We start from the raw sequence: 18236 nt of genomic DNA on the forward strand, positions 1-18236 counted from the left end.
TAGACAGTTGTATTGTAGAATTAGGCTAGATTATGGCATTAAGTATATTTTCAAATACTTGGACCTGTAAGAGAAGCCATATTAGAGAAGTGTAATACATGCAAGTCTTAAAACAGATAAATTGCCTCACAAATGCAAATAAACTGTCAAATATACAAATCAACAATAAACAGACTGACAAAACAAGCTGCTGTAGCCTACAGTGAGCAACTGTTTCATCATTTCAGTGCTTCAGCGTCTATTTAATCTCTTGCTACATTGTCTTAATTTACTCAATATTTGTAGTCAGATTTTTTCTGATCCCACATAACTGGAGTCATACTGTTTGTAGCTCCATCTATCATGGACAACTTGGGCAGGACTTAACAGTTGACGACTGCATTCTCAGTCATTGAAACTCACCTTGTGTAACTGGTATGGCTAGTTTCACCCAGTTTGGCCTCTCCACCAATCACTTGTCTAGAAAGTTACCTTAAAGCAGAAAAGTGCACGACATACATGTTGTGTAGCCTTGAATACTTCTTTCTGATCATAGTTAGGATAGTTGAGCCGCTTGTTGGAAAATATTTTACTGCTTTTGGTGGAAACTACAACATTTGGAACTTCGCGAGCAGAGGTCAACTGAACAGGTAAAGTATTATGTTTTGTTTTCTGATTTGTTTTTTTCTCTAAATTAAACTAGACAAATCCAGCCAATAGTGTCATGTAGATTATAAAAAGTAATTCAATACTAAATGCTTGTGAAATTAGACATTTTTGATGACAATATAGCCAGCCATGTTCTGATTTTGTAAAGTTATCTATTGAATGGAATTATTTTCGTTTTTGTTAGGTTAAAGAGTAAGACAGAAAACTGGCAGAAGTATGTGGGCACTGCGTTGCATAACACTAAATCAGGTGGTAAAAAAACAGAGTTGTCCTTCAAGTTGTTTAAATCAGTTCATCTTTATGAAGTGTCAAACAAGAAATTTTCTTTGTCAAACACAAAAAATAGCATGTTTTTTTTTCATTAAAGCAAAGTGTGACTTTAGTCAACTTTTTTGTTTGTTTGTTTTTTTAAGATATGATCATAGCAATAATCATTGCAGTTCTTTTCAGCGTCCTCTATCTAATCAGTTAGTTAAAAATATTTTTACAAAGGAGTCGATCACCAAAACTGCTTGACCAGAACTCCGACTATGTAGTCCCACTGACTGAGCTGAAGCATGGCCAAAATGTGTATATTTCTCATGATCTCGAGGCTTCTGCAACTGGAAGTGCTGTCGTTCTGATAAAGACATCAAACTCTGTTTATAAGTCTTGATATTGTAATAATTTCCTTGCTGAATATCAGAGATGTCCACTAGTTAACTGACTTTTAAGACTTTTTCAACACATCTGCAGTTTAGCATTACTCTTGAACTTGCCGGGCCTAATTCTACTAGTTTGAAACTCGCACCTGTTCTTTTCATATTGCAGGTTACAGTCACTTGCTCACAAGTAATTTTATATATATAAGTATGAGGGAGTGAGTGAATCCCTGCAAACAAAATCAAGAGCTTCAGTGCTTGTTCAAGAGCTCAGTTGACCTAAAAAAAAATAATGGATATGATTCAGTTCAGTTGGCTCAACTGAAAGACTTGTTCTTTTGAATGAATGGTTTGCTAGCAACACTATTAAATCATTAGCCACCTCTACAAGATTTTACAAACAGTCTCATTAGTAGTTTGTATAACTTTAATTTCTACTGTACATTTGCTGCTCTGCATTAGACTTGTGCATATATGGAAAAGAAGATCTTGATTTCACAGTTGTTGCTGTTTTTTTTTTTTGTGACAGGCATTTAAAATGGATGTGAAGAAGAAGAAGATATTGGAGAACTTGCGACTAAAAACTAAGTTGCCCAACCTCAAGAAGCCACGTAGGAAGGAACTTGCCAAGCAGGGGAGAAATCTGGCCCATCGGCGCAGTATTTCTGTACCTGACCTTTCATTGGTGCCAGGTGCAGCATGTTCTACAGAGAGTGCCTTGTTGTCCACTGCTTCTGATGCCATCTTCTTTGGCATCTCTCCAGGTCTGAGTGATACTGATTCTGTTGCAAGTGGCTCAATCGGTGATGGACCAGTTTTCGCAGACAAACTGTACGATTCAGTCCCAGAAACTCCACTCAGAGTCCATCAGATAAATCAGTCAGCTGCAGCTTTGAATAGAGTCAGTGCACCAGTGACATTGTATGAGCAAATACGTGACAAGACAGACTCAGAGAACAAAGTGAACTTGACTCAAGAAGGCTTGTATGCACAAGTGGATAAAAGAACAAAGGCAAATGTACCAAAGTTTTCTTTTGAACCTGTTCCTGCACCACGACATGTTTTTACCAGTGTGCAAGCTCTTTCCCCAAGACCAGATCTTGATGAGAGAGTGAGTCTCTCTGGTGAAGACAGCCAAGCAGACAGGGTGGGTTCAGATAGTGTTGCTGCAGCACTGGCCAGAGCACACTCACTGGGAGACCAAATGATCCCTGTCATTGAAAAGAAGAGCACATCAGCTGAGCAGAGAAGGTCATCATCTGAAAAAGGGACTCCACCAGCTATCAGAGCAAATAGTCCTGCAGATAGGATGTCTCTGGTACTAGATACCCTGGCAACTCCTTTGGAGAGTGCAGATGGTACCTCTCTGGACTCTGCATGTGGCACTCCCAGCGAGGAGCGTGTCAACCTGCCCTGGACAACAGACTCGGAAGATCTGGACCGAGAACCCTCTTCTCCTTTGCTGATGAGAGAGTACTCCATGGACGAAGGTCTGCTAGATGAAACCCAGCCTGAGGAGGCCCTGGAAGACATCGCAGAGGTCAGTATTCTTGTGTCTTACATGTATAGGCAGAGGATCCTTGTTGTTGTTTAAAGTTTGGATGTGCGATAGACATGTTATCTGAAATTTGTATCTACAGGTGGTCTTTGACTTACGTCGGAATTCCGCTCCTACGACGCGACGTAATGCGATTTTCTCTGTAAGTCGGAACTTACATACTGTACATAAATACCTATGTCACTCACCTACGCTAACACAGTGCTAAAATCATAATCTAGGATATACCTCCAAAAAAACAACACAAACGAAAGAAAGCGAATGTAGCACAATCCAATGTGGTGTACAACTGACGAATGTAAGCAAAGCCATCTTGCTTGTATAGCGCTGTGTGACGACATATTCGTCCGCTCCACTCGCCAACTAGTTACCACATGAAATTGGTTTTAACGTCGCAAATGGTGTACATCGGAATGATGGAACACAAATTTCTCAATAAATTTATAGGAGATGATGATGTAACCATGAAAAGGCGTAGGTCGAGGACATCGTAAACCGAGGCCGTGCTGTATCTGCTTGTCATTTCTGTGATTTGCTTTTACGACAGAGAAATCCAGTCCAATCCAGTCCTGTGCACATAGACCAGAGACTCTTTAGTTGTACGAACTTAGATTAAATTGCTCACTTTTTAGGAATTATATTAAAGCTAAAGCAGTGTCCATTGCTTGGAATATGTTGTTCAAGAGGAGGTTGTGGGAAGTTCCAAAGGTATATACCTCAGTTGTTACAAAAGCAGTTTAACATGAAGCCATAGTACAGTAAGTACTGTCAGTAACCTAATATATTTCAATATTGGTCACATTTCCTTGAATATTTGCATGCTCTCATTTAATTTTCAAATAACGTGGCTTAGAGTTTACACACTTGGGACTTTATGTAATGAGTTGTTCTCAGCCTCTAATATGGTGACTTGCTTGAAAATGGCATTCCTTGTCTAAGCCCCAAGTTTAGGGTCAGAATTTTATCAGTTTTTAGTTATAGCATGTTCATATTCAGTCTACTAGTGGAACATATCAAAAGCATGTCTTCGACTGTTTGCTGTTAAATGTAAAATGACCACCTGGGATTTGACTTATTACAGCCCTTGGGTATAGTTGAAACCAAGACTATCACATCCTCTTTTGTCTAGATATCTCTTAGATATGGAAACCAGTTGAAAACCTGCCTTACTAGTTAGTGGCACAATATGTTGTGGAGAGGGCTACGAAAAGAACACAAATAGGATGATAAGATCTCACTTTGCCTCACATCTGACACTGCTATACTGCTGTTAACAACATTTACTTTGTCTAGACACACTGTTTCCCCCAAAGTCATTATCTGTAGTCATGAGCAAAACACATGCAGAGTATGTTTTGAAAAAAAATAAACACACTTTTGAAAGCAGGTTACACAACTGATCACCTCACCTAAGTTTAACAAAAATATTTCCATTATGATGTTTTAATAAGTGCTACAATTATAATGTTTTCCTCTGTAGATGTCCAGTGAACCATGTGATTTCTTTTACGGAAGTTGTCACGATCCTTTAGAAAACTTTGTGAGTACTGCTTAGACTTCTGTCCCCATCAAAATAAGCCAAGCAAATGATATGAAAAAGCTTACAAAGGTGACTTGCTCTCCACAGGAGGCTACGACAGCTGATCTTGAGGCCCAAATACCTGCTGCATGCCAGAGGTATCTCCTGAACATCAACCTGAAGCAGGGAAGGAACCTGGTCATCAGAGACAAACGATCTGGTAGGTCAGAAACTTGCAGGAGATCCATGTAAGGTCCCATCCTTTCACATTCTGTAAGATTAAGAAGCTATCACACTTACATCTTCCTGTGAAAATGGCCAACTCTTTATAATATTTGTGATCGTATTATTCTTTCAACTGTTGGATTTTTTTAATGCCCTTGCATGGATCAGTAAAGATCAGTAAAGAGGTGCCGTATCAGAGTTATTGTGCACTCTAAAAGAATGCAGCTCTGTGTGTTAGCTTTTAACCACAGCTAAAGGGTTAGTCCTTGATGAAACACTGGATGTACACAAGGTGCATATACATCTTGTTAATCTTGCTTTGACTGTGAGCCAATCAGACGGAGGAAAATTGTCAACAGTAAATGTGTTATTGTGTGTGAAGAGAAGATGGGACATGTTCAGTTATTGCCTGTGTTTACTTGTGAGAATCTCTTGTCGAGTTATGCGTGTACAAAGAAAAATAAAACAACAGAGAAATATGCAGTCAGACCAGTATGACAAAAGACAGGCTTGGATAAAGCAGTCAGTTCTAATTAGAGAACACACAATCTGTACATGAAACTACTGCTATTTCAACGTATTTGAACAGCTGGCGCTCGGATTTTTAAAAGTAGAAGAATTGTAATCATTTACCTGTCAAATTCTCTGTATCTAAATATAAGAAATCACAACTGCTTTTGTCCTAAAATATTTTTATTAGAAGTGTTGAAGTTAAATGTTTTATATAATCATCCTAAAGCAATCAAATCCACACTTCATTATCAATTATTAATAGTTGTTATATGTAGGTATACGGTTACTCATAAACTTTGAAAAAGTGTTTATTCTAATGCCAAATATTAAAGTACTTAAATGAGTTGATTTCGAAATCGACTGGTCTTTTGAGAATTTGTTGCTCATTAACAATGATATTATTCTGTGAGAGAGAAAGACAAAGAAACATAAGTGTGAAGTCTAGATTTCAACACATTCTGATCCTTCCTCGAGGTCCAGGCCCAAGAGTGTTAGCTCTGATAAAGCAGCAACCTCAAGTGGCCATAAATGGCATTACAACATTTGAGAAAATTAATGTGTGGTCTAATTAGTCTAATTAAATATGACTGTTTAGTGACACATTTTTGGCAGTTATTTGGACTTGTGTTTAACTCAACAACAAAAAAAAGAATGTTAAAACTGGCATTTTAAGAGTGATAGATGCATTTCACAGTGGAAATGTGTGATTTGACAGCATTTCAAAGTTACATCAATCTAATTTGGAATTGAGACCCTTAGGCTATTCTGATTTATTAAACAATATTATACTTTACTGTAGCTCCTGTAGCTGTGGGAAATCACCTTACAGAAAAATGCCGAAAGGACTGTCTACTTGAAATGCTGCTGTTTTTTCCCCCTGCCTGCTGGTGGCACAGGACCCTCCAAACCCAGTGCCCTACTCCATGCTAGTTGAGACCTTACTTTCCTCTGACAAGATGGCACCGTGATGATGCAATCCCCACACGCCCCCTGTCTCTCCAGTGTTTGCCCAACAATCAGCACAGTGCCAAAGGCCCACCAATGGCATACATTGTCATTACATATTCTGAAAAGACCCACACCACCAGCCCCCACTCCTCGGTTTTTTGTTCTCCCCTTTTTTCCCATTAATTTCCATCGTCACCATTCTCAGTCATGCCAGAGCTTTTCTCCTTGCTAGCTGCCACATTCTCCTCCTGTCAAGTTGCCTGGAGGTTTCCCTGTCACAGGCTGGCAGGGTGGAGCTGCTGTGGGTCCTGCCTGCCTTTGCGAGATGTTCATTTGGAGTGGGGAGCTGACAGGCCTGACAGCCCATCCCCACAGGGCCTTTGTCATGTGATTCAAGCCTCCCTGCAGGCTCTCTCAAGCACCCCTTTATTCCCCTATACAAATGAAGGCATGGGGCTGGCTTTCATTTTTTGGCCAATCTGCATGCAATTGCAGAAACAAAGAAGTCCCATACCCCCACCCTACTCACAGACAGACTTTCTTAACAGGCTTGGGAGATTAACACTGGTTGCTTCTAGATTTTGGTTTCTGGTTGCCTCATGCTGGCGAGTGTTTCTCCTCTTTGACAATTAAACAGCTACATTCCTCTGTTTTTGCCATGTGTGGGGCGCACCTCCTCCCTACATATTTCAGTCTCTCACACCACCAGCATGGGGGAAGGGTGTGTATGTGTGTGTGTGTTAATGTCTGTTTTCATACATAGTGTACATTTTTATAGTGACAGTATGCTCCACATGACATAAACATAGTTTGCATTGAATAATTCCCTTCCGCCAGAGGTTGTTATGAAATCATATTTATGCAGTGTTTGTGAATTAGTGCACCGCTTAAGTGATTCCAACTTGTTTTACACAAGGTTACCTTGTTGACTTTTCTTTTTTTCTTTAATTTTAGGTACCAGCGATCCTTATGTGAAGTTCAAACTTGAAGGGAAACAGTTCTATAAAAGCAAGGTGGTGTATAAAAGCTTGAATCCACGGTGGAATGAGTCCTTCTCTCATCCTCTTCGTGACAGAGAACATGTTGTGGACGTTCGGGTAGGCATTGTTGGTTTGAATATAAGTGCGTTATCTTACAAGAGTGGTATTGGGCCAGAGCACATAATTTCGTAAAATGTGATAAGAGTTTGCAAAATGTTGCAGATCTATGATAAAAATCGGACCGCTGATGAGTTCATGGGTTCCAGCTCTATTTCTCTAAAAGATCTTGAATTGTACAAGTGAGTAAATACATTTTTATTTTATTTTGGGGAATAGATTATCCTCAAGATATATATAAGGGATCCTCAGTTTTAATCTTTTTGCCATTTCTGTTTTTTTCATAGAACTTATGAAATGGAGTTGCATCTCGATGATCCAAAAAGTAAAGAAGATGATATGGGAGTTATTGTTGTTGAAGTCTGCTTAATGTTTAGAGATGCCACAATCAAGAAGAATGCAAGTAGTATTTTGGGAATAAAAAGTTTGTGTGTGTATGAAAGTATTTGCCTTTAGTCTTGATTAAATTTCTGTACTGATTCACACAATTCTTTTCTATTCACAGAGATGGCCACAAAGAAAGAACAAGGTATGGATTTTAATATCCTCATATTACTTTTAAACTTGATTTTCCAAATTTTATCCAGAACGTTGTCAGTATTCCTGCTTTCATTTTTCTCATTTACTCAGAAGTGCTTACGGTTAGCCTTGTCTGAAGCACTAGGGGGCAGTAGCTCACTGTATTATACTGCAACAAAGAATGAGGCGTATGCTCAGGACTCGAGCTTTTGTGTATAACCTTGTTTTCAGCACATCCTATTTCTTTTGTGGTTTTATAGTTAACCTTTTTAGCAATGCATATTAGTTTCAGTAGTGTCATTATGTGTGAAAAAAGTATGGTACAATATCACATTTTGATCAAAACCAAAATCCTAATATTGACTGAATATGCTGTCATAAAAGAGCCCTTAGATGAGAATTATATAGCGGTATTTGGTTTTGTTGTAAACAAAGTTCCATCTCTCCTCAAGTGGTTTTCAATATATTGCAGCTGTAATTAGATTCAGAGTGAAACAGGAGGGTTGCTGTTTGGGACTCACACGGCAGCGAGTGGGTTTATATTCACACCTATGTTGTCACTACATCTGCCACTGTTCAGTCTCTTGATGGTCCAGTAGACAATCTCAATTTGAAATTAGATGACAAAGGAATGAATGCCATTTTCATACACAGTGTAGGTTATCCACTACAGATGGTTAAAGATACTCAAAGGGAGACAGGAATGTGTGGTGGGACTCTGCACAATGTTCTGCTGCCTAAATCACAGTGCTAATTTAACAATGTAACAATGCCATTTTTCCCCCCCATTTCATTTTTGACAAACGTACAATATCTTATTGCATTTAACACCTATCCTGGAAGTGCTGAATACCCAGCTCTTACAGCTCCACTCCCCCTCTGTCAGAACATCGTTTTCTCCCTCTGTGTTACCACCACAGAGACAGGGAATGGCAAGTGCCTAAGTAAAACTCTGCTGTGTGATAGTGTTTCAAACAGGAGGGGGCGTATGGGAGAAGCGGAAGGGGGGCTCGGCTGTTCGAGGCATGCTGCCAGTGTGGGATGCCTAAGATCGGCAAGGCTGATAATTCCCAGGCATAGCGGGCAATAACCCAGATGTTAGGATGTAATATCACAGCTGTGGATGGACAGTGCTGAGGTACCAGCCAAATGGACCTGGGTCTGAGCTCATCATGCTTGTCCCCATGCTGTCCCACCATATGGAAGCAATCGCACAGCCCTTTTAGGACCAGGAATAGATTCTCTTTAGGGGCCACTTACAGTTAAGTGGAATTGTTTTATTGGCCGCTGAGATAGAAATGTGTCCAAGATAAACACTTGGGATGACTTGGCTGAGGCCTGTTTTATATCGCTCCTCCACTCCCTCTGTTCCTCTTCTTTTGAAGGGGCTGATATTTATAGGGCTGTGCCTGTGGTATTCCATGTTAATTCAGGTCCCAGAGATGTGCTTTGATCCCCTCCGGATTGGGTGGCAATGTGGGTTGTGACCCTGTAGTGATGAGGAGGGGCCGGAGTGGCAGGGGAGTTGCAGTGGGGCCGTTTGAAGCGGCGTCGCCGGGGCAGCCGAAGGAGCTGGGCAATCAAAGAGGCTAGAGCAGATTACGCTCCTGCTCTTTAATTACAGTCAGCCCTACACAACCTCTGTGCTGTTTGTTTTTACAGCCCTGGCCTATCACCGCTCGGCCTCACGGGAACTCTAACATGGAAACATATCAAGGCCTCCCTCTCTCTCGCTCCTTCTGTGACACACGGCAGGAGAGGTGGATTATTTGCAGGGCTTGTCTGTTAATTTTGAAAGAGTTCTCGAAAGCACAATATTTTGGTTAGTTGAATGGCTTTGCTTAAATGGAAAAGATTAGTTGTTTCTCTGGTTAAATTAAAGTGGACGGATTTGCCAACATGCAGTAAACTCTGATGCTGGCCATATATACTGCATGTATGCATAATTTGCTGATGAGAGAGCTGTGTGGTTTGCATCATTACTCACTGCTGCCTGCTGTCTCTGGTGCAGTATGCCAAGTGTCCTGCCTCCCCACACTCAGTCTGGGAGCCAGTGATGAGTGGGACTGTCACAGCCAGGGACATCTGGCTGCTCGCTGACGTCCCTCTCTTCCTCTCTTTCCAGGAGCCTCCATGGTGTGGCTTGCCTGTCAGTAGAGATGTGCTAATGTGCTCCAACAGAGATGCACTGCATAGTATAAACCTTTGTCCTACTTTTATGCTTTCTGTGAACATGATGAGGTGCAAGGCTGAGGCAGGAGCAGGTAAAAGGAGAGGAGCTCACGAAGCTTCCACGCACAGTGCTTTATAAAATATAACTCTGTCAGTGCACATCTTTGCCCTGCAGCAGAACCAGGCCACACCATCTCCACGTCCAGCAGAGGCACAGAAGAATCAGCTGAAGAACCAGATGTGGACTGGGGTGCTCGGTATCACCTTGGTGGAGGGACAGGACCTGCCGCAGTATGGTCAGGGTGACATTTACGTCCGCTTTCGCCTCGGTGATCAGAAGTACAAGAGCAAGGTGGGAGCCTTTTTTTTTTTTTTTTTTAGGTCTTCCTCTTTTCGCACTTCTCCAGTACTCCCTTTTCTCATGCTCCTCTGTCTGTTTAATGTCTGCTCTTTATACTTTAACTTTCTTCCTAGCCCTTATCTCTTACTTCCTGGCTTTTCTCTCCCAGCAGGTGCCTGTCAGTGACTCACCTCCACCTTGGCTCACTGGGCCATGGCAGAGGCAGCTCATTAGACTGGGCAAGGCTGCCACTCACTTCTCACTGTGCTTCGGGTGCTCGGCTTCATTGCCTTCATTTGCATACCCAGCATGCCCTGTTCATCTACCTGTACTTGTTGGCCTCCCCCCTGATGATTCTATGGTGCACTTGTCTTGTGTTGTCGTGTCATTTCTTTGTAAACCTCTCTGCTTTCCTCTCTGCTTGTTTGTTTGTTGAACAAAGCTGATTCTAATTGGAAGCTGTCAGTGTTTACAATCCCAGAGTGGCTACTGAGGTGTACACATACAAGCACACACAAATAGATACACGCACACACAGCACACCTCTCTTTCTCCTTTCCTGCCTCATTCTGGTTGGACTGAATGAAGACTTAATCCACCTGTCATGCAGGAGCTGCTCAGTCCGATAATGCATTAAACCTGACATTGCGTCAAAGTGTCTGTGTGCATGTGTGTTTCCACGTTACTGTATGCACTGAATCTGTGTCTTTACTGCCCTTAGAACCTTTGCATTCAGGCGAATCCTCAGTGGAGAGAGCAGTTTGACTTCAATCAGTTTGAAGATAACCAGGAACCTCTGCAGGTGGAGTTGTTCTCAAAGAGAGGGAGGAAGGGTGAAGAATCATGGGGAATGTGAGTATTTCTTGGTTGGTAGTGTTAATTTTGCTTCTACTGGCTTCTTTACAGAGCAAGCTAGTCCTATATGTTAAAATGAAATGATTTTCTTTTTGCGTCTCAGGTTTGAGGTTGACCTGTCGAGACTTCCACTTAATGAGAGACAGTTTTACACTCATGTGCTGGACCCAGAAAAAGGCAGACTCGTGTTTTTGGTCACCCTGAGACCCTGCTGGGGAGTCTCCATCTCTGACGTTGAAACAGCTCCTTTGACAAAGTCTGAGGAGAGGGACAGTATTGTGGAGAAATTTGTATGTGTTTTTTTTCCCCCTTTAGTTTGCATTTGTCATTAATGATCCTTTTGTATACAGATCGTTGTTTTCAATAATAATACTATAATTCTTACATATTGTGCAGTTGTATGTTATATTTGTTAGCCATGTCAAAGGTGTTTTGAATATAATGCTTTTCATCACATTTGTTTTTTTAGAGCCTAAAAAACTCTCACAAGTGTGTGGGAGAAGTTGGCTTCCTTCAGGTCAATGTTATGAAAGCAAATGATCTTCCTGCAACAGATCTCAATGGTAATCTGTAACAGCTATTCATTTTTATGTTTTCTATTTTCATCATCCTGATCTTTTCTTCACGTTAAGTAATAACACATTTTTGTCATTTGCAGGAAAAAGCAACCCCTTATGTGTTATTGAGCTCGGCAACTGTAAACTTCAAACTCACACCATCTACAAGACAGTCAATCCAGAGTGGAACAAAGCCTTTACTCTGTAAGTCAGACAACTGGAAAAAAATGAAGTCATCCATCCTGTTTTGGGGTAATTTTTTTTAACATTAAATACATTTGTGTAACTATTATTTGCAGCCCAATTAAGGACATTCATGATGTGATAGAGTTAACTGTCCTTGATGAAAATGGAGACAAAGCCCCAAACTTTTTGGGGAAAGTGGCCGTTCCTCTACTGACTGTAAGTTTGTTCATTTTAAACTATTGATGTCTGATAAACAAACTATTAATCAATTGTAAAGTCCATTTAGAAACATGCTGTATTTTGAATTTCTTAAAGGTTCAGAATGGCCAGCCAATATGTCTGTTCTTGAAGAAAGAAAACTTGGGAAGTACATCTAAAGGCACCATCACGCTGGTGCTGGAGGTTATCTATAACAAAGTAAAGATCAAACTGAGTCTGGTCAAGTTTCCTGTAATGATGACAACATTCTGTATCATAGAATGTGAAGCAAAAGTGCAGTTAAACAGAAGTATTATTTTTCTTTTTTTCTTTGCCCCAGGTCAGAGCTGGAATCAAAACCTTCCAACCAAAGGAGACCAAATTAATGGAGGAAAACCTGAAGTTCTCCAAAAAGGTTATTTCTATTGATGTTTGGCTCAGAATTTAGCAGATAGAACAAAAAAGCTTGCCAGAAGGTTTTTCCTAACATCCTTCTAATAAACTGGCCACAACAAATCTAGTTAAGATTGGTCATAGCCAAAGTAATTAGTTTAATTGGCTTTAGCTTCATAAGTAGCAAGTAAGAGATTGTAAAGCTGGTTCAACCTCATTGCAAAGTCATAAACATTATGTCCAGTATCAAATGATACAAACTAGTGTTTTATTCCAATTATTTCCCATTAGGTTCTTGCCCGGAATATATACCGGGTTCGAAAAATCAGCACAGCAGTTCTGTACACGTTACAGTACATTAAAAGCTGTTTTCAGTGGGAGAGCACGCAACGGAGTCTAATAGCCTTTCTGGTAAGTCATTGCCTCACGTTAATGAACTCTCTTTAAGCCTTGGGGCGAACAAGTTTTGTCCCATTTCACCACAGCCCAGTTTTAACTCTTTCATTTTATGTGAATTAGATGTTGAGGAGAATCTTTGGTTTAGCCATTTTCTCTCCCTGCAAGTCTTTTTCCCATGAAAAACAATGGCTGCCTTCTGTTTTTATCCCATTCGTATGTGATGGATGTGACTTATCCTTTAAATCAAACCCCACTTGGCTTTCCTTCGGTTCTGATGACATTAGAGTGTATTTGAAGGGGTGGGGTTTGAGCGTTTGTACATCTGACTTCTTAGCAAAGCCTCCTAACCCAGGGGATGGTGTAAGGAGGATCACAGTCTCAGCTTCCTTGGGTGGAGCAGTGACAGTCTGCCTCTGAGATTTGAACCTTGTTTAAATGTCTCTGTTTAGCTGTTTTTAATGAGGGTATGTGATCTTGGGTCCTAAGCTTAAATAATCTTAAAGCACCCAGTGAATCCCCCGCAGTACAGCACATGTAATGTCATGATTAAGAGTGTACACTTGCCATGAAAGCCCTGCCAGCGCTGTGTCAGGGTGAGGAAGCGGTCACAGACAGGGTGTGTGAAGAACTCTCCTTTCACCGCCTTTCTTCTGTCTACTCGTCTCAGGATGACATGCAATTCATACCTGGTGTATTCTATAAGCCCTTCTCACTGATCCTGAGGTGCAAATCCCCCCAGGCAATGGCCAGGCTCAGTGTATCACAGCCTTTAGAACAGCACAGCATACAGACAGACAGGCGGACACAGACAGGAAGACAGAGAACAATGCAGGCAATTGTATAAGGATAGAGTGGGAGGCAGGCTACTATCTGGGAAAGAAAGTTGGAGCAAAGAAAGAGGAAGACAGTTCACTAAGAGTGCGGGCAGATAGCGAGAGACTTGGAGGCAGGCGGGCAGGCATGGATCTGGGCAGGAGAGCAGGAGGATAGGCAGGCTGACAGGTGACAGGTCAGCGGGATGGGGCCATCTTCTTCCACCTATAATTAGATCCTCCGCAGGCGATGGGAGTGTGCGGTGGTACACTCTAATCTTTCATTTCCACTTCTACTCCACCTGCTGTTTAGGAGTGTAGCACACAAATAGAGATTTTAGAATGAAGGAAAAAGACTCGCACTCATCATGAGTGTAACTGTCACAACTGTGCGTCACAGTTTTTTCTTTTTGTTTTGTTTTGTCAGTTGTATGGAATGTGTTCCCTGTCTGTGAAGATGGTAATTTTTATAATTCCTTTTATTTGAAACAACTGGTCTCTTTTCAGACACCAACACACTGGTTGATATGTTTAACAGCACATAGTAACAAAGCAGTCAGAGTCCGCCTTTGTCTGTGATGAGGTGTGCTTCAAATAGTCTAAATGTCAAAAGTGCATGGTGAGAATTGCCCAAACAGAGTGAATCTGGCACTGTTATTCATCACCCACTCATCAGCAGACTGAAAGTTCAGAGAGTGGAAAGTTCTATTTTTCAATGATTCATTATATTCTCAACAAGTATCAAGCACAATGAAACATGCAAATCACATGTAAATATTGCAACAGGAAAAACTCTGAATTTCCGTTACCGCCCGACAGTCAGAGAGGGCACCGGAGAGGTCTTGACTGTCTGTCTTTACAAGCCCAGTGCCGTGCCAATATCCACACTCGTGCCCCTGCCCATTCCGAGGGCGTCCACCGTACAGTCACTTCTCCTCCTCCAAGTCATCATTTCCAATTAAGTTAGTGTTTGGAGCTTTCTAAAGCAGCATGCCACCATGTGGTTTAATGAAAGCAGCTCCCACTCCTGTCTTTATATCTTTAGGCAGTGGTAATAAGGTAACTGATTCAGACATTGACAGATGGCCTCTGCTTGCCTCTCAGATGTGCATAATTATACCACTAGTGTCTGCTCTTTTCCACAGTGGCAGGCAGCGCAGGGCTTCTCAGGGTATGCCAGTAGGAAACACTGCAGTGGTGGGTCTAGCTTTAATATACATTACAATACATTATTTATCATGCAGGCAGACCAGTCCTACCCTTTTACACTATATACATCCTGTAATGCATTACCACTGCTGTGGTTTTTACTGGGACTGCGGGATGCTCACGTAGTGCTTTACCAGGAATACTTAGCCATTATATCACTCAGTCCCACAGGCCAATTTTCTGACCTCCACACAGCATGCAGCCTGCATTGCTATCCTGTTTATGTAGATTCATGTATGCATTATGAAGTGGTTGTTGGTGTGTGGTGTGTAAGGTATTCAAATTTTGCATGAGGGATCACCGCTCTGGTTCATGTGAAGCGAGTAAAAAAGAGACTGCATTGGTTTTCTATACAGTAAGACGATTCTCACGAGTGGCATCAGAAAGCTGCACAGCGGCTTTTCTGGTTTACCAAGTTTTTTTTGTGTGCGCAAGAGGAAACTCTGCCAGGAAAGGAAGAGTTCCAGTATTGTTGCTGTTTGTGAGTGCAGGAGGTTACTTGTTTTGAGTGTGCAAACTCATCAGCAGAGTCCATAGTATTTGAAGTTGCCTTCAATTTTCCACCATTGGGTTGCAGTTTTAAAATAGTCTCTCTAATTAGGTATGTATGTATGTGTAAAAAAAAGGGAGAAGAAAACGCATTTAAACAAAGTTCTGGCAAATCCTCATAAACATTTTCATCAGTGAATGGAAATACAAACAAGAAATTTAGATTCTTTTTTTCCTCTTCTTGTTTATGCTACAGTAATGAGCTGAGGATCTGCGCTTTTCAAGAGTTTGACAACAGCATGTTCCTTTCTCTAAGAGAGAGAAAAATGTGACAGCTAAAATCTTCATAAAATAACTGCCTTTAGATGTGTTTTTCACTAAGACTGAGCGAGATGAATGTGCTATACATCAGCAGTGACTGCAGAGGGGTCACCCAGAGTTCTTTGCTGCACACAAGAATACCACCTGTAGATGGAGCTACAGCACTGCAAGAAACATGAACAGAGGCGCTAAAGAGATCAGATCAGTTACTTTTCCCAACAGGAGCCATTCGTGGGAACAACTTGGAGTGAAATCCTCCATTCTGTGCATTAGACCAAGAGACACAAGTTTCTTCCACCCAAAAAAAAAAAGATGAAGAAAAAAGCTAAATGAGCATGTATTAGCGAGCCAAATTAATCTGTTTCAGAAGTTTAAAGTTGAGAACAATTTTGATTTAGATGAAATGGATGAAAGGTAAAAAAAAAAGAAAAAGGATCATTTACACTTGAAAGCTGATTTTGAGCTTTGCTGTCATTAGACAGCTTTAAGTATTTAAGTAGAATTAATATTTTAACATATGAGGTACCTCATCTGTCAGGAGTTAGACTAGAAAGAAACCTGTATACCTTATGTGAGTATTTGAACCATTTTCTTTTTGACACTGCCAGGTAGCAACTGCTTTAGACATCATTTGACAGCCTGTGAAATGCTGATTGCCTCACATCACACACTGTAAAGATGGCATTTGATGAATGTTTGATGCGGTGCAGCTGTAAACACACTTGGCAGCTGCAACGGGTGCTTTTTGGGGGCTGATAGAATCATCGTCTCCCCAGATGAGGGCAGGACAGGGTCAGATCTGGCTCCAGAGGTCTCGGGAGACCACCTGTGTAGAGCCACAGCAGTCAGGGCCATTAACCAGAACACCAGCCCGGCCAAGATCAAGGCCATAATCAGAGTTGTCATAATTGTTCTTGTTAACACTGTCCCTGAAAGTGAGATGCTTTGTGAGTGTTGGATCTGCTCTTTTGTGGTTTACTGCATTGCAGTGTGGCCGAGCTTTTTGTGAGAACAGCAAGAGGACTGTGCACGCCTGTGAATTGTCTCCTTGTTCCTGCTTTGCATCTGTTTTCTCTCTGTTTGAAAAAGTTGGAGGTCTTAAAGGAGTGGGTTTCTTCAGTCTCATGGGGGTTATACTCTCCATCTTTTTGGCTGTGGGAGTTCTCACGGACTGCAGTGGGAATGTGTCTAGTTGGAAAAAAATGATAGCAGTGACGGCGATGTGTGTATTCATAATTTTTAAGTTGGAGATCTATTAATTATTAAATGATCCTCTGCGACTACTCACAAACAACTCAGCAGTGCCTCCCGATTTAACACAGTATTATTATTTAGCTGCCCTCAGGTGGCTGCGTGTCAGTTGACAGCTCTTGAGGCTGGCTGAATGCAATGTGTAACCTTGGAACAAGTCACCTTATTATTGGGATTTATAAGCTTTCTCTGCTAATATTCATTTTATCATTGCTATGAAATTGTTCAGATTTTTATGTTTTAGGACGTTCAAAGTTGAGAAACATTTGATTCACTTTCTACCAAATCCTTTTTTATTCATTGCTATTTAGCATTATAAAACAACATGAATTAACTTTTAAGTGTTTATAAGTAGAGGTGTTGACACTGGTGAAAGCAGTATTTTATCTTTGCATCTGTTGTACCTTGTTGTTTCATATTATGCATGTTTCCAGCCTAGCTGAAGTATGCTCTGCATTTGACCCCTTTGTGTGTGCCGTATCATAATGACTGCCGTTAACATACTCGCCACCTTCCTGCTCGCAGAGGACACCTCTCTCCATGCAGCTGAGGCGGCGACCTGTCCACCTCTGTGTGTGGCTGTTTCAAGGCTGGTCTCGGCCCCGACGCGTTAACGTGTGTGAGCTGAGCTGACAGCGAGAGAGAGTCCATGCCACTCCCCCCTCCTCCTCCACCGCCTCAGGGGAAAAGGCTCGCATGGCAGATCTGTCACCCAGGAGGTCGCTCAGTGTTAACGCTCCCGACACGGATTAAACACTAGTGGCCAGTGCCGGAGTGCAGGGTCAGTGTAGCCACCACTGACAGGCACCACAGGGCCCCCGCTGACTGCCCCGCTCCAGCCTCGCACTGGCGCTACTCTGGCCCTGGCATGTGTCAGACAGGCAGGGAGACAACGGCCAGAGCTGGCCCTGTGAGCAAATGCTAATGCTTTTCCTCACACAGCTGCTCTTCCCTGAGTGCTTTGATAAAGAGCTATCACTACTGCACGGTACTGTGCAGGCGTACTTACAAGCTGTGGCATTTGCTTATCATTTTGCTGCCGCTAACCTTTTGTTTACGACTTTAAAAAATTAGCAAGCACTGTTTTTCAATATTTAGACTACATAACACCAGTGTTGTAGTCTATTGTTAGTTTTAAATTTACCCAAGGAATGTAATTGTTTATGCTTATATTTAGCTATAAATTCATGAGTGAAAATTATGCTTTTGTTGTTTTTTTTAATTCAATTATAAAAATAAATAATAGTAAAAACTGTGAACAAACCTAATCACAAAATTTTAGTAACTTAATTACAGTATATGATAGTATATCCCTACTGGATTTAAAAATTGAAATATTAATTGTATCACACTACCTAAACTGCCACAACTGCTATCGCCCTGCGG

The 18236-nt window shown here is 41.4% G+C and overlaps 1 protein-coding gene across 3 annotated transcripts in view; it reads left to right on the forward strand.

Annotated features, from left to right (window-relative positions):
• Positions 1–471: 471 nt before the first annotated feature.
• mctp2a (multiple C2 domains, transmembrane 2a) overlaps positions 472–18236 on the forward strand; it is a 32487-nt gene continuing 14722 nt past the window's right edge. Inside the window, exons 1-18 of one of the 3 annotated variants that reach the window (XM_023264720.3) lie at positions 472–629; positions 1819–2829; positions 2930–2989; positions 4328–4387; positions 4475–4586; positions 7007–7149; positions 7255–7331; positions 7437–7548; positions 7655–7678; positions 10016–10192; positions 10902–11032; positions 11139–11325; positions 11505–11598; positions 11694–11796; positions 11892–11994; positions 12094–12195; positions 12317–12391; positions 12661–12780. In XM_023264720.3, coding sequence (XP_023120488.2) covers positions 1828–2829; positions 2930–2989; positions 4328–4387; positions 4475–4586; positions 7007–7149; positions 7255–7331; positions 7437–7548; positions 7655–7678; positions 10016–10192; positions 10902–11032; positions 11139–11325; positions 11505–11598; positions 11694–11796; positions 11892–11994; positions 12094–12195; positions 12317–12391; positions 12661–12780 — 2682 coding nt within the window. In that variant the 5' untranslated portion in view covers positions 472–629; positions 1819–1827. The remainder of the gene's footprint in view (positions 630–1818; positions 2830–2929; positions 2990–4327; positions 4388–4474; positions 4587–7006; positions 7150–7254; positions 7332–7436; positions 7549–7654; positions 7679–10015; positions 10193–10901; positions 11033–11138; positions 11326–11504; positions 11599–11693; positions 11797–11891; positions 11995–12093; positions 12196–12316; positions 12392–12660; positions 12781–18236) is intronic. The other 2 variants (XM_035945685.2, XM_035945686.2) reach the window with 2 other exon arrangements.

The sequence above is a fragment of the Amphiprion ocellaris genome, chromosome 3, assembly GCF_022539595.1.
Source record: "Amphiprion ocellaris isolate individual 3 ecotype Okinawa chromosome 3, ASM2253959v1, whole genome shotgun sequence".
Classification (NCBI taxonomy): Eukaryota; Metazoa; Chordata; class Actinopteri; family Pomacentridae; genus Amphiprion; species Amphiprion ocellaris.